At 41.8% G+C, this 17,423-nt stretch overlaps 1 protein-coding gene across 2 annotated transcripts in view; it reads right to left on the reverse strand.

Moving 5' to 3' along the window:
• Window positions 1-17,423, reverse strand: part of phf14 (PHD finger protein 14) — a 77,955-nt gene that overhangs the window by 5,723 nt on the left and 54,809 nt on the right. For both annotated transcript variants that reach the window (XM_019857292.1, XM_019857291.1), the window contains exon 17: window positions 7,732-7,849. In XM_019857292.1, coding sequence (XP_019712851.1) covers window positions 7,732-7,849 — 118 coding nt within the window. The remainder of the gene's footprint in view (window positions 1-7,731; window positions 7,850-17,423) is intronic.

Below are 17,423 nucleotides of genomic sequence, written 5' to 3' on the forward strand. Positions count from 1 at the left end.
GAATGAACCCTAGGTGGCAACAAAGAACCACTTTAATGCCGTTTGGACTCGCATGACTGCAAAAACGGCGCACCTGCTAATAAATCCACCAATAAATTGAGACTGGAAATGAATCTCAACATATCGTTTCTTAAGATTAGTGTGACTTTATTGGGCATGTAGGCCTCAGAAAAAAATTCAAATTTCACCCGTTTGCATCAACATCTTTGGTGAGTGCAGTGTACTTTAGTCATTTTTAATTTTTTTTTTATTTTTTTTAAATAAACACATTTAATGCCAGCCGTTTTTCTCAAATTGGGAGCCATTTTTGACTATTTCACTAATTTCTCAAGGACTACAGAAAATCTAGTTCTGTAGCTATATAAGCATGCAACCTACCAGAAGAAAGATTTCACTCTCTTCTCAGGAAAATAGTACATTTCTACCCTTTACCATTCTTTATCAAACAGCAGTTGAACATTGGTAAGTTTCTCAAAAATAGTAATTTCCTTGAAAAATTCTGAGAAAAAGAGCTTTTTGTGAAAGAATGCATTTCAGGCAAAACTTTCCCTTTGATGCTATTTTTTTTGCGTTTGTGATACCTAAAATATCCAAACAATTCTTTCCTCCCAAACGACAACATAAACACCAAAAAAGGCCATTTTGATTGCAAGAAAAACACTGCACTGGTACATGAACTATGCATGAACTTTTCATAAATGTTGAATTTTATCCATGTTCTCACCACCACACTGCTTTTGCACACCACCTCACCACATGGGATCGTGAACTGTATAACACACACACCGTGTGTGGACCAAGGTCTGATCACAGCCACTACTGCCATCTAGTGGTGATTTATCCGACTGAAATCATTCCCAAAGCCTCAGATACTTACTGAGGAGCTGCGCCAAGCCCTTTATTAATTACAAAACCACCAAAACGTATTTCTACATTTTGGCACTAAATGATAGGGATTTTGCAAATGTATTTTGACCTTTTGGCATGAAATGAGTTGATGATAACTATTGATTCAGAACTGTTATTGTAGGATAGAGGTTTGGGGTTGTTTGGAGGTGATGTATTGGAAGATAAAGGTAAATAACGTTTTTGCTTTAGTAATAAAGGCATTCATCCTCAAATATGTGAAATGCCTCAATCTCTTCTTTAACCCTTTCATGCACAAATAACGCTAACCTGATCAAGTGATAAGCTGTCCACTCCAGTAACCGCTGTCCCTGAAGGGGTTAATGCCGCACATATTTCTGTAGCGTTTTTGGGGTACAATATTTTGTGACGTGATAATGTTATTAAGAAGTGGATTAGGTCACTTAACTCATTCAATCGCAGCTATTTTCACTGGAGCAACCCCCTCAAGTCCCGGCGTTTTACAGCATTTTGACTGATCTTGCAAGGCCCACAGAATATTTGGTTCTAATGCTATATCAACATGGAGCCTATCAAAATAAAATTTGGACTCTCTTCTTTCAGCAGAAAAAAAAAATGTTTCTATCTTTTCCCATTCTTCAGCAATCGGCATTACAAAATGGCTAAGTTTCATGGAAATGGCGATTAGTGGGGAAAAAAACTGAGAAAAAGAGGTTTTGGAAAAGCATGCATTTCAATAATGTGAGGCACCACTGCCACCTACTGGTCGCTTTTTTACATGATTTACAATGCAAACGGCTTATTCTCATTCACAGATTGCATCAGACCCTCCTCCTCTCTATGACGCAAAAAAAGACTTCGACGTACAAGTACGTCCTTGGTCGGCGGGGCCTAATTTTAAAAAGATGTACAAGTACGTCTTGTGGAATGAAAGAGTTAAATACCCACTGAGGTCCCAGATCCAAAACTCACCACTATCCATATGTATATTTATATTGACATGTGCGGTGATCAATTCGTCGACGACTAATCAATTATCAAATTAATTGCTAATTTCTTGATCATTGATTGATCATTTCAATACATTTTTTAATCACAAATTGTTCACACAACTATTCTGTTGTCCTCCATGAGAAAAGAATGACTATCATTGTGTTGAGTCGAGATAAAACATTTGCGCTTACTTTGGAAACCAATGACCAACATGTTTGCCTCTTTTTTTAACATATTATGGACCAAACCAGACTTATACTTAATTGATATATTTTGCACTGTTACACAGATGGGCTTATTATTTTAAGAACGGCTTTTTGTGGCGCTACTCACGAATATCGACCCTGTTTAGCGGTTGCTTAACATACTGTAGGGATCAACAGTTGGCTGCATGTCGACTTTGGTTAAGAGGGTTATTAGATATTCGCGAGGCCCCGAAGAAATGGAACCTCGGGGCGGCCGGGACACAAACAGTAATCACACACTACTGTTTGCTCCACAAATTGGCTCCGGAGAGGCGAGCGGGTGTCCGTAGCGTCTAGTTAAAGTGATTGAAGTGACTTCTAAGCCATTGATTTTTCCTTCATCATCAGCGATGCGCCTGGACACCCTTGACCATGTTCTGTCGTCCCAGAGGGCTAGTTTAGCTGCTCTCCGGCTTGCCGTTAAATTCACATTAAAGCGCGGTTAAATTTTGGCCATGTCGAAAAGACAACCGCCTTTGACGGGGTTATCATGCCTTGAGGACTGAAAAAGGCCTCAGTAAAAGTCAGAGTCTAAACAAGCATGTGACACAAGGAAAACTAAAGCACAATATGTCTTCAAGTAACTCTATTAGTGGCCAGGTGCACCGTCCACTTAAAGTAATAAATGCGACTATCAAAATAGATTCCCCCCCCGTAATCAAAGAACCAAACAGAGCATCGTTGAAGCACACTGTAAATTCATTCCAAATGAAGCCCGAGCAAACTTTCACAATAACGCAGAGGCTGGATGGGTATAGCGTCTAAACTGAACGTATATATACATACCGAATTTTACGCACTAAAAAGGGCACTGGATTATTAGGCGCACCGTCAATGAATGGGCTATTTTTTAAATATATTTTTTCATATCTTGCACGCACTGGACTATAAGGCACAATCTACAATGCATCCACTAGATAGAGCGACAGCCCTGAATTTGACTTGAGAGGCATTCATGACTCCCTCCAAAAAAACGTAAATTAACGATTACTTCAATGAAACTACGAAAATTGAAAATACAGTAATGCATCAAAACAGAATTTATTTGGGCATTTCCTGTGTAGCTGCAACAGAATAATCAGATGTCAGTAAATTGGAGGAAACTGGACTGTCGCAGAAGTGTTTGTTATTTATTCCTTTGTTGTGTACTGTATTCACAAACGAGGAAATCACAAAATACATTCTGTAGGGGGGCTATAGAATATATTTTGTGATTTCCTCGCTGGATTTTCTGTTTTGATGCATTACTGTATTTTCAATTTTCGTAGTTTCATTGAAGTAATCGTTAATTTACGTTTTTCCGAGGCGGTCATGAACGCCTCTCGAGTCGAATGGAAGAAGAGAAGGCACGGAGACAAAGACGTACATGTATTTGTTGAGACTGTGAAAAACATTCATAAAGTGTGCATTTTAAAAAACCAACACCACAGCTCTCCTTTTTATAGGTTTTCTTGTGCAGTGTGCGACCAGTGCGCAATTGCGCACCTTCGAGGGAACATTGGTGCCGTTGCATCCCCGGTAAACGTAAATCTAAATGAAAGATGCCTTTCATTGTATTGTCTTGAAGCATAAGGCAATTTCCTCACTGCTGCTGCTACCTACCGGTATGGAAGAGTACTACATGATTACTCTTCCAGGCGATCGACCGCACAGGCATACATATTGTATAATTTCCCACGGCACACCTGACAATATCTTGCGGCACACTGGTTTGAAAAACACTGGTCTACAGTATGTCACTCTTGACATAGGGCAAGGCGCGCTTCTCGGTCACGTGCTAGCTTACCGCTAAAACGAAACCTAGGAGTTAGCAGAATGAGAAAGAAGGCTTCATTTAATAGATAGGATCAGGAGTCCGACTTAAAATCCGGATTGATCTCAACGGGAGATTCCCACGCACCAAGCCCACTCTGCATAATATGCGGCGATAGTGAGTCCATCTTTTTCATGCACTTTGTATTTGCGGTGTATCCTATTTTGAAGGCACGTTTAAGCATTACCTTAGCGACCAGAGAGTGTTGCGGCCAGATAGGACGTTCCTCGCGTCATGATCCGTGTTTATTATTATGTTTATTAGATACCACACTTTTCATGCAGGTCATATCATTTTATTTAGTTGTATTTATCTGTCACGCTTTAAAGGCCGGTCCCTGAAAATATTGTCCGACATTAAACCGGTCCGTGGGGCAAAAAAGGTTGGGGACCGCTCCCCTACGATACATAATGTACGTTCGGTACTCGACACTACTTTCAAATCTCATTTTGACGGGTTGGAAGTCGTGACTGTGTGTGGACAAGTGGATCAATGGCGTCTCATTGATTACAAGGCAGTGAAAAAGTCAAAACATTTGTGCTCCGTGTAAGAGTGAGAGTCGAGTGCCTCAAGATCAGAACAGAACTTCAAACAGACTTAAAGCGTTTGCCGAGCGAAAGAGCGTCTGAGGCTGTGGAGGATGGAATTTTCCGAGTCGCAACATTTCAACAGCAATCCTTTTTCATGATAACAAGGAGCGCATCCCACACAAGTTCACAGTCGCACACTTTTAAATGCTGCCTAGACAACTTTAAGAGCTTTTGGCATTTCAAACCTTTTATCCACGTCTTCTGGCGTGATTCACCATGGCGCCCGCCATGCGAGGCAGCGCCGCCAGAGTGTAAATAAAGCCTTAAACAAGCACGCCCTTGGCACTGTAACCGGCATGAATTAAAGGCCGTTCGTACATTGCGGCAAGATTGTGACTTTATTACTGAAATCAATTCAGCGAGGGCCAGGGGCGACAGAGAAAGGATGAAGCCTTGGTCAGAGTGAGGTTTATCTTCGCCAAGCAGGCAGAGAGAAACAACTGTGTCTATAATGAACTCCAGCCTTTCTGATTAAAGCTTTTTATTGCCTCTATGCGCAACGGAAACACGTCCGCACAAATTCCTGAATGTTCTGGCAAGTGGAAATCAACTGCTGCTCTGTCTTAGCAAATGCCCCGACACCTCAACAATACAAGACAAGCACCAGGACAGATTAGCATCAAAACTGGATTTTGTTATCAATCAAGAACTGGCAGACATTTCAATTTACTGTGACCTTTTGCAGGAAACAAGAGGACCATCAACAAGTCAGCCCCCCCCCCCCGCTCCTCCTCCTGATGCCTTCCTTCAACATGGACTAAAACAGACACATTTATGTTTTGTTTAGATGAGATAAACTTTTCACTCCAGTTTATTTGACTGCTCTTTGTTTTGTATAAAAAGCCCTCAAATGAAAAAGTTTGGACACCCCTCACTAGGCTTTCATCTGCTGGCCAAAGCCATCTCGGTACCTCTGCGTCCCGCGTCCAAGACGCATAATTTTCCCGCGGGATCCACAGTTCCAAATATTGTGCGTTTTTGGGACGCAAGGAAATTTCTCAGTCAAAACAAACCTACGGTACATCTTTTTTTTGCAGCAACGATCGCCGCCATTGTTGTTTTGATCTCGCGTGACGAGATTTCCGTTCTCGCGAGACGAGATTGGCAAGATCGGCAGACGATTGCCAAGTTGTGTGACGTAAAAACAAGTGTTGCGAAAGTTTATTGCGGAGATATCACAGAGGAAGCAGCTAAAGTTGGATGATTTTTTGCGATAATAAGTTGACTTTGAGAAAGCCTTGCATCATTGGAAGCAGAGTAAAGAGAGGAGAATTTATGAACTCAAAGACCCAACCGTGGGATGAAATAAGAACCTATTTGTCAGAAAATCTTGTATGCCTGTATTATTTAAGTTTTTGCAGCATTTGTTTATAAGAAATAAACCTATTATCAATGTATATTGTTGTTGTTTGTGTTATTATCATGTGCAATTGAATAAGTAAACCAGTTCAGAATTCGAAATTTGGGACTCTCTAAATGCATAATGGCACTCATACTTTTCTGATCAGCGAGTCCCTGGGACTCGCAGGGCTCAAACTGTAAAATTATCACTGACACAGTGCTAAAGTGTTTCTTTGGAGTCACAATGAAGAATACAAATGTCATATACATCATGACATTCTATAAGATCTTCCATACTTACTTTGCATCGCTCGTCTTTCAAATGTCAGATATTTTCCTCTCAAGTAAGAGCTGTTGGTGTCGACAGGAAGCTTTGAAAAATCAATCCGCTCGACAATTCTTTGCAACAAACCGGCTACTATCTCAACCGCCAGCCGCATCTGTTGCTGAATGATCAGGTGCATGATCATCTGCACTTAACGTTGGCATTTAAGAATCAGCCCCCCCTCACAGGCAAAGGTGGCGCATGAGGTTGGCATTTAAGGCAGATAATAAAAGTTGTTCTTAAATACAGCTCTCATCTCGGAGTGCTTTTTAGACGCCGCGGTGGAGTCAATTATATCCCGCCCCTTGCTATTACGGATACACTCTGAAACACATTATGCCTTAACATGACGTGTTCTCAAAAATGTCACATTCTGAACAGTGTCTAAAAACTACCGACTTTGTGGCATTAGCGATGATGTACAAACCATCTTTTTTCCGTTTGTTGCCAATCTTTATTTCGTGTGAATTGATTCTTTTGGACAGCAAAAATCATTCGGAATACCACATTGACATATGACTTAGACACACTTTTAACAGGCTTGAAAAAACAGATTTGGCTCAAGACGTAGAGAAATTCCTGATGCTAATTAGTCACGTATATGGCGCCTTGTTTCTGGAGGCACGGTGTACGAAGTGAGCCAAAGCCCAGAGATGATTCCATTTTGATGTAAACATGCGAAAAGGTGGAGCAGGAAGGCTCGCATTTCGTGAGATATTTCCATTGTGGAAGGAGCTGAATGAACGACAGATCACGTTGCGTCTTAAAAACCATATTCGAACAAAGTCGTTAACTTGAGGAGAAATAGTACAAGTAGAGAATGCGGTTGGAAAATGATCTAAAATGACTTAAGTTGTACATCTCGTCTTTTCAGACTCCACACATTCAATTGCAGGTACGATATACAGTGGTACCGCTACTTACGAAATGAATTGGTTGTGGAAGAAATTTCTGAACTAGAACATTTTGTAAGTCGAGACGCGTTTTCCATGTACATGCCCTAATCTGTTCCAAGCCCCGACCCGCCACCCCAAAAAATTAAAACAAATGTTTTCTAAAGCATAAACATGCATCAAAATATGGAACAAATACATGTCACAATTAGATTATTGCATATTGAATGAGGGTTGTGCATAATGTAAAAAACAAAGAACAGAGTAAAGAATAAAAATGATGGTCATTTCCACCTTAACTGCTTCCTTCTCATTTTTGCCCTCTTTAGTTCATGGTCTCGCTCAGAAGTGGTTTTTGCCTTGCGTTTTGTAAAGAACCGATCCAAGGACGTTTGCTTTTGTCGGTTTTTAACAATCCTTCGAAAATGTCCAAGGCAAACATTAGCATAGTGAGCGATAGCCCGACTGGTTTTGGATATGAATATTTCTACGGACAAGCCAATTTGCGAAGGACTGCGTTCGACATCAGAGATCCTACTACATGTATAAACGTGTGCTGATCAACACATGCTGGGAGCAGGTCATGTACCCCCCCCCCCCCACCTCAAGGAGTTTCCCCCATGATTATCTCAAGCAGGCACACACATCCAGTACATTGACTCACCTGAGAAGACGATATGTCACATTCTTGGCAGATCCAACCGTATCCCGCCTGCTTGGGGGATTTCTTCAGTGGAGGGTCCAGACACCCAAAATGGTAGCAGAGCTGACACTCATCACACCTGAGACACACAACGGGGAAGGGCACGTTACGCCTGGTGAATGCAAAAGTGGATTCTTCAAGGATGGAGCCAGTCGAGGGGGTGATGATTGATGACGGCCCATAGAGGCAGCTGTCATTCATGGCAATTTGTTAATGTGTCCCAGTTCCTCTAATCAGCCCCCCACCCTGGAACCTTACACAGCCATTGACTGCCCAATGGTTCATGTCACCTGACAGATAAAATACAGACCTGGTTTCAGACACATATCCGCTACATCCTGCAGCTGCTCAGGAGAAGTTAACGGGGAGATGAGCTTTAGCTTTGTCGGATATGGATGGGGGGGAAAAAAAACAAAACAAAACCTTACATATTGGGTTCCTTTCTTGATCGTCAATGTTTTTGTTATTTAGCGTCAATTGCACATGACTGTACCTTACCTGAAAAGTTTAACAAATCTTACAGCAAATGTTTTATGTCTATGTTCAGTATTTAAAGAAAACTGTAATGTCAGTGGTTCCACACACAAAATGCAGTGACAGCTATTCTTGCAAATAGTATTATCAACTTAAGCCTGACAACACATACTGATAACTACAACTGTTTTGAACCCGATTACCCCTTTCCCATCATGTGTCACAAACAAAATCCTTATGTCAGGGGTGTCTCGAGCTTTTTTGTTTGAGGGCCGCATGCAGAAAAATGGAAGGATGAAAGGACCACTTTAAAATTCGGCTAACTTTTTGAAACATGCTAACGTCAGTCAAGAAAGCAAATATATATTGTTTGTATCGTCCAGTTAATTTCATCAGCTTTCTGTTAAAGGTGTTAAGGAAAATAGTTGATGATTTTTTTTCCCCCCCAAGTTTTGCACACTCTGCTCACATTCACCTGTTTTAACGAACCTTGTGGCCCTCGTCAAATGTCATTTTTAGTATATATATACAGTAAATATTCCCATCTACGGAGTTCTGTCAAACGGAAATTCCTTCACCCGGACTAAAAACCTATCCATTAAAATTTCGACTACGATGTTACATTAACGATCAATTCATAACAACGGAATTTCCACTACCCGGAACCTGGAAGCCAAGAAGCACGCAGTGGCGCAAACACAAGCAAGTCCCGCTCGATCCTATGGAATAACTGTCCGCGCCGCTATTTACTCTCATTGGATACAAAATGGCGACATGTAAGTGACTCTATTAGCATTAGTTTTACTGGAATAGTGGACAATTTTTATTAGCATTAGTTTTACTGGAATAGTGGACAATTTTTATTTCGTTCGCAGCTCCGAGTTTCCTGAACGCAACATACTGATAGCAGCCCTGCCAGTGGCTTACCGAGCATTATCCTGGCCTTCGATTGGCCAAGAGGGACCTCAGTATCGATGTGTGTAGATACTGTAGCTAGATCCGTGGAATGCATCCGATTAGCTGCTCAGAGTAAATTGCTTGTGGCTCGACGGACAGTCAAATAAACGAAAGTTTCCTGGAATGCTTTACTTGTTATCATGCTAAAAACCTTATGCTAACTGGAGCGCTAATTCGAGAGAAGGCGAGTTCCATCGCGCTAACTATGGCCATCGAGGACGATGAAGCGTCCCGTGGGTGGCTTTAAAAGGTCATTGCATGACATCAGCTGAGCAACGCTGTCTTGGGTGGCGATCGAGTGGAGGTCGAGAGAGTGAGATAGTGGAAACAAAAGCCACCGGGTCTGTTACTCGTCTCATTTTAGAGCAAATAGTCCTCAAGTTTGTTATACTGTATTTTGTTCATTTACCTGTACAGTATACTGTACTGCAGCTTTTGTGTTATAAACAGTGTTAGGAGCATATATGTTTGCATTTCATTGCTTGTGTTGTTACATGTGTATTGTTTTCACATACTTGCATGTTCAATAAGGATATGTACCATGCTCATTTCCCACATAAGGAAATTCTTTTATAAGGAAGGATTGGACAGTGCAAACATGATTCCGCACTAGAGGATATTTACTGTATATATATATATATATATATATATATATATATATATATATACACATACACACACACACACACTGTATATATAATTTTTTTGGGTCATGTCACGGGCCGCTGATGGTCCCGCGCTATAGGTTGGACTCCTCTGCCTTATTATTATTACGATTATTATTTTTGTGTGTGCTGTTGCCACACTTCAGAGATGGGGGAGAAATTGATTTGGTTTGCGTATTTGTGGAGCATATCCAAGGCACATAAAAAAAAAAAAAATAAATGACAAAAAGAGTTTGCCTCCTCTATACTGTTACCAGTTAAGTTAACAGCAGAGCTTCCTCTAATTCTTCTTTGATTTGCCAGCAGCCTGGATACCTGCGACACCATGCTGGCTCTCACGGCTCAGCCCGCGTAGTGCACGAGACTTTGAATTTGGATGACAGACCTTTGGTGGACATATCATGATGCATGCGGTGTGCTGTGTTGGTCATCTCGATTATACCACCTACTCGTCCATTTTTCTTTGCGTGACGTGTGTGGTTTCTCACATTCTAAAAATCACAGAGGACGTTTAACATCTCAAGTGTGTCGCGGGCAAATTAGACACACGTGATGAAGTTAAACTTCCGTTAATTTTTTTGATGGTAGGTTCACCATGTGTAGTACGTGTCGGTGCATGGGGATCCCTACCTCTGGCAGAATCCCAACATTTATTACAAAATCAAACTTTCACTGGCCAAGCTGAATCATCGTCTGCAATTGTATTCTTTGTCCTAATAACTGAACAGTAGGGACCCAATGTTGCTTGATGATTGGTCTGCTTTTACGGCTGACAACGAATGGCGCATAATGATCATTTTAATACTGTCGTTTCTGTTCACTGCTCATTTGGCGCGGCACTATCCATCACAAGCGGCTGACATTTTTCTCTGTAAACCCACGCAGATACACTCTATGCTCTGGTTGCGTTACGCTCCTTTTTCTCATTCCTAATGCTGACCAGTAATGAAGAGGGAATTGATCTCTATTACTGCCTTCGTAAGATGCACTGTGCATTTTGACTTTCTATTGATTTGGTCATAATTGACTCTAAGTGTGGATTATGTCTGTTTAGGAGGCAGGAGAAGCTTGTCGAAGGGCACGCAACCTCAGAAATGTTGTCAAGAAAAGTCTCTTTTTCTTGTGCTGTGTCTTAATTCCTCTTTACATAACATAAATGTATCGTCCAAGGTACGTTGTGCATTGCATGTGGTACGTATTGCCCAATGCATGTCGCAGCACGGAGGGCCTGTCCTCCGAGACAAGTTTCTCCTACGGGAGACCAAATAAAAGTGACATTCAAATTCAAAGACACAGATTAAACTGTCCTTCAAGTGCATTAGAAGAAAGCTGGACAGATTCCCTTACTGGTTGAGCTTAACATCAAGGGCGGGAATGACATTATTTAAACAAGGCAGCTTGGCTCGTGCGGTAGGCTCTTGTATCACCCTACTAAGATGCAAACCACTTAATCTATGTACGATTGAAGACTTCATACAACAGCTGTTGCAACTGACTGCCAATATATGTGTATAATCCGCGGCAATAATTTGTCACGCCTGAGCAAATACAGATGTGTCTTCCACACTCCTACAGTGCTGTGAAAATGCGTTTGCCCCCTTCCTGATTTCCGTGTTCTTCGCATGTTTAACACATACTAAGGTTTGAGTTCATCAAACCAATTTTAATACTACACAGAGACGAACCAAGGAAATACAAAATACAGTTTCGAAATGGCAATTTAATGTATTTAGGCACAGAAAAAAAAAAAATCCAAAACCACCTGTCCTTATGTGGAAAAAGTAATTGGCCCCCCATGTAAAATCACAAAATAACTGACAAACGACAGTTTTGGGAACGCTGAGTTCAATTTCACAGGCAAGTCCCTAGCACCACATTTGTTGAATCAAGAAATAACATCAGTAGAATCAGTCAGACTAAGTTAAATAGGCTACAAGACCTCAAGAAACACGATCTGAAGGAATTCAAGAAGAAATGAGAAAAAAAGTCATTGAAATCTCACAGTCTGGAAAAGTTTACAAAGCCATTTCCAAGACTCTGGGGCTTCAGCAAACCACCGTCAGAGCCATTATCCACAAATGGAGAAAACTGGGAACAGTGGTAACCATTCCCAGGGGTGGTCGACCAACTAAAATTACTCCCAAGAGTGCAACAAGGACTCATCCAGGAGGCTGCAAAAGAACCTACAACAACCTCCAAAGAACTCCAGACCTCGCTGGCTTCAGTTCAGGTCAGGGTTCACGGCTCTACCATAAGAAAGACACTGACCAAAAATGGCGTCCATGGGAGAGTTCCCAGGCGAAAACCACTGCTGTTCAAAAAAGAACACAAAGGCCATCTCACATTTACCAAAAGACATCTTGATGATCCTCAAGAATTTTGGAAAAACATTTTGTGGAATGATGGGTCAAAACTTTTTGGAAGATGTGTGGTGAGTTATCTCTGGGGTAAAAGTGGCACAGCATTTGATAAAAAGAACATTATGCCAACAGTGAAGCATGGTGGTGGAAGTGTGATGGTCTGTGGCTGCTTTGCTACTTCAGGACAAGGACAACTTTCTGTGACAATGAATTCTGCTATCCACCAGAAAACCCTGAAGGAGAACGTCTGACAATCAGTTTGCGCCCTCAAATTCAAGCTCCTCTTTGATCATGCAGCAGGACAACAATCCGAAACACACCAGCAAGTCCACCTCTGAATGGCTAAAAAAAAAATAATAATAATAAATAAGGTTTTGGAGTGGCCAAGTCAAGTCCGGATTTGAATCCAATTGAGATGCTGTGATGTGACCTTAAATGGGCAGTTCATGCTAGAAAACCCTCCACTATGGCGGAGTTGGGGCAATTCTGCAAAGAAGAGGGGGCCAAAATTCCTTTACGCCGAAGTGAAAGACTCATCGGCAATTATCACAAACGCTTGATTTCAGTTAATGCCGCCAAGGGTGACACAACCCATTATTAGTTTCAGAGGGCAATTACATTTTGTGTTTCGAAATAAATTAAAGTAGCATTTAGAAACGGCATTTTATATTTCCCTGGGTTGTTTCTGTGTGATACTAAAATTGGTTTGGTAAAAAGAAATCTTTGTGTGCGATAAATATGCAAAGAGCACAGAATTCAGGAAATACTTTCACGGCGCTGTTTACGGGTCTTCTCCTTCAAGAAGGCCCTCGTTCCCGAAGCCACGGCAGTATAAGACACTGCGAACAAACCGCAAAACCAGGACAAAGCAAGCAACCCGCACAATAGGTACGTTGAAAGTATGGGAGATACGAATGTCAAGTTTAATTAAACTAGAAATAGAAGTCCAAGATGGCGCCCGAGTAGGCAGCCGGCAGCACAAAATGGGATTCACAGGCACACACATCCTGATAATTGTGTATTTTTCCGACACTAAACTTAATCCCACTTCGATCCATAAAGGCGACTGGTTGGTCTGAGCAGGCATAACTGCCTCCCTATGGGACTTTAAAGTGCACTCTGGCCACCCAATGAATGCATGACAAATGACCAAAGTGTGTTTGTTTCACTAATGAGCACATTGTTGTCCGCAGCTGGCCAAAACGAGTTCACATGAAGGAAAGAGGAAGGCGAAAGCGATTCGAGTATGTTGCTCGGGAGTTGTCAACAACCACTGTATTATTGCTCGGTCAGGCTACAAACCTCATGGTTTTGGGGGGACAAAATTTCAATGCTCTAACAGTCACAACTAAGAGCTCCAAATACACCGACTGGATTTGACTGTCTGTGATGTCAATCTACGCGACACAAGACCCAGTGCGACAGACCAGAGAGTGCCAACCAGGGAGATACTGGGCCAAATTTTCGGCCCGCGGAATGGAGGCCGTCATGCGCCTAAACGTAATCACCAATGGGAATTTGGGAGAGGTGGAATACGACTGTGCTGAGCGGTGACGTCAAACAATACATGTGCTGGACGACGTTGTTGCTACAGCAACTTGTCTTATGGGTCAATACTGTGCCCCAGCCTGAACAGGGCCAGATCCCATTTGGACACTGCCAAAAACAGTGTGGAGTAAGGTTTAAGGTTTCTTTTTTTTTTTCCTCAGTCCATTTTTAATGTGAAGAGAAAAAACTCTTACTGAGTTTCGGCTGTCACTTCAGGCTTCATCGAAGCTGTCACTGCTTCTTTGTGATGTGTCTTAAAAACAGCTGACTAGGTTTGGGAGCCAAGGTTTCTGCCAGCTAGGTAAGAGTTTTCTCTTCATAAAAAAAAAAAAAAAGACAATTCTCTGGAAAAAAGATACCTGAAACCTAATTCAACCACTAAATAGACGAGATTGAGGTGATCGTGTTAGTGTGGAGTCAGCCTTAAAAATCGGATTTGGGGAGGAATCTGATTTGAATCAGACGCGAATGCCATAGAGAGACATTTGGAATATTTTTCACACTTTAAATGTGGAATTCACCTGCACAAAGATACAGACGTTATACTGATTGTCCCCAGCGACGTGCGCGAATCACCGGCTTCTTAGAAGCATATCTAATAAATATGAGTAATTTAAACAGAGGACTGTGCTCACGACTGAATACATACGTGGATCTGTTCTATTCGTTGAAAAGCGAGTCAGCCAGCCGTTGTTTAAGTGTTGCCTAGCAACGCTTCCCGCCACAATTTCCTTGGATTTGAGAAACCGGCATATGTCAAATTAAAACAAATGATTCAAAATATAACTCGCCATTGCCACCATAAGAAAAACTGCTGTTGTTGTGACCTGCGCTTTCAGATAAACTCCAAGCCACCAGCCCATGTCAGCAGCAGCTCGATCACGTACTCGTCGCCATTGGAGCACGAAAGCAGTTAATTGAATCTATAGGTGCAATATGATGATTCACCTTCAAGAGGCGCTGGACCTTAGTACAGCCTCCTGAGCGCAGACATGAAAAGATACTTGGTGTCTGCGGGAGAATACGCGCACTGCTATATTTGACGGGGGATGGCCTCATTTAATCGTCGCTCCACCCAGAGTGCGTTCATTTCATAATTTTTTTTTAGCATTCAGCTGGACTTCCAACATGTTTTTTTTCCAGCATGGGAGATATTTCAAAAGTGACTACTGTCTTTACCATTACTAATTGCATTATATGAAAAGGATCCATATCCATAGTCCCGACATAAAAATGTATGTACAGTGGTACGTCTACTTGTGAATGTCTCTTCATATGAAATGTTCAAGTTACAAAATGTCTCAATAGGAAAATATTGCCTCTTGATACAAAAGAAATTTCAAGATCCGAAAGGTCAAAATACAGTATGGCCTGCGAGTCGCAGCTCTGAGTTTCCTGAACGCAACACGCTTATAGCTGCTCTGCAATTGGCTATTACCGAGCATCTTCCTGGCATCCCATTGGCTAAGAGGGACCTCTACTGTATGTGTCTATGTGTGTCAATAGAAATGTGTTGATGCAGCGTCCTTGTCATTCGCCCCTCGGACCATGAGGAGTTCCGATAGTTTTTCGTAAATGTCAATCGCCCAGAAAAAGTGTTGACCAGTCGGGTGATCGCTCACTATGCTGATGTTTGCCTTGGACATATTCGAAGGATTGTTAAAAGCTGACAAAAGCAAATATCCCTCGATATCAGTTCTTTACAAAGCACCAGGTGAAAACCACTTCTGAGGGAGGACATGGACTATAGAGGAAAAAAAATAAAGAGAACACAGTGAAAAGTTAAATGACCATAATTTTTAGTCTTTATTCTGTTCTTTGTTTTTTACATTGTGCACAACTCTCATTTATTGTGCAATAATGTAATTGTAACATGTATTTGTTCCAAATTTTGATGAATTTTTATGCTTCAGAAAACATTTATGTCTGAATTTTGGGGGGCTTGGAACGGATTAGGGCATTTACATGCAAAACACGTCTCTACTTACAAAGTTAAGAAACTTCTTCCAGAACCAATTAATTAAGTAGAAGTACCACTGTAACTGAGTTAGTGACAGTAGCGTTCGATCACAACAACCTGACTGGCACTCTGGCAATGCCACGGATTCGTTGTGACATTTGTCATGCTGTATAAATACCATAATTGTCAGTATTGTAAAGCACGGGTGTCAAACTCAAGGCCTAGGGGCCAGATCCGGCCCGTCAGATAATTTTATGCGGCCCGTTTAAGCATGTGTATGTACCGAAACGTCAAATTGTCATGTGGAATAAATAATGTTGGGATTCTGCAATAATTGTGTTACCCTGTTTCCACTCACTTGAACAGTAACTGAACAAACTATTATAATTGACTTGACTGATTACAAAACGAGTAAGCTATTAATTTGTTGTGTACAAGTAATCATTTTGTGGTTTCCTAACGGCCCTCCGAGGGAAGACGCAACTCCAAATTGGCCCCCCGACTAAAATGAGTTTGACGCCCCTATTGTAAAGCATCATGGAAACACAACACCAATATTTTTTGCCTGCGCTTGGTTAGCTACAAAGGGAGGCCGATTATTCATCGGGTGAAAATATCAGCAGATTTCCCGCATTGTGAAAAGAGGATATTTCTACACTTTTCCTGACAGATTTACATCGGAAAGCTAAGGTTTATCTCGGTCTTAATCACCTGCTACCACCGCCCATTATCTGCTCCAAACACTGCCCTTACACATCAAGGTCCTTGATGTTATCAAAGCAATTTGGCCTGCTTTAATCATTGGGAAAATTGAGCATTCCGCCTCCCTCTCCAGCCCTTGTGCTTTGGAAGCAGACAAAATCCAATCACTCATAAGAGCGGTTATTGATTGATGTAATCTTATTGGAGGTAAGGTGGTTGAGGGGACGTGACTGATTGCTTTTGACAGCTACATGTGTTGCTTTTGGCTGGTGATTCGTGTCCACTTTCATCTGGTATTTAATCTCTCGGCGATGTTCTCCGACCACCCCTCTGGAACCACCGGGGAGAAATAACCATAGAGGTATGGCTTTTATTGGATCGCAACCACCCCTTACATTTTTTTTTTTTTTTTTACATTTTTGCTATTCACAGTCGGGCCCTTGTTCCCATCTTGGTCCACTGCGCTGAGGTGCTATTTTTGTCATCTTTAAAATCAAACAAAAGCTGCAGCCCATACTAGGAGGAGAAACCCATGTCTACTCAGGTTTTGGACAAACTCCAAGTTGCACAACTTTTGGGGTGTAGGAAATTTCAGGTAACTCGAGGAGTGCATGGAATACTGTAGGTGATCTGTCTAAATTTGGGCTGCGGTACAGATTGGGGCTCGACCAACCAATCGAGATAATGCTTGTTGATGATGTCATGATATCGGCGTCAGTTTGAAAATGACTTCGTGCATGTCGGACCATGGACCTGGAGGAGCTGTCGCCTCCCAGCATTATTATCACTTTTTTAAAACCAGCTTGGTGGCTTCACGTTGAACAGCCACCCATCATATCTGCTCAGAAACTACCGGGGGAATGCTTGGCGCTAAAGCTAACTTGCTCCACGTCAGCTCTGAGCAATGTGTGGCTCATTACTGTGGCCAGACCTTCATAGTGCAGACCTGCTCCTGTAAGTCATCAATGCTCGTCTCCACAGTGGCAA

The sequence above is a fragment of the Hippocampus comes genome, unplaced genomic scaffold, assembly GCF_001891065.2.
Source record: "Hippocampus comes isolate QL1 unplaced genomic scaffold, H_comes_QL1_v1.1 scaffold73, whole genome shotgun sequence".
Taxonomy (NCBI): Eukaryota; Metazoa; Chordata; class Actinopteri; order Syngnathiformes; family Syngnathidae; genus Hippocampus; species Hippocampus comes.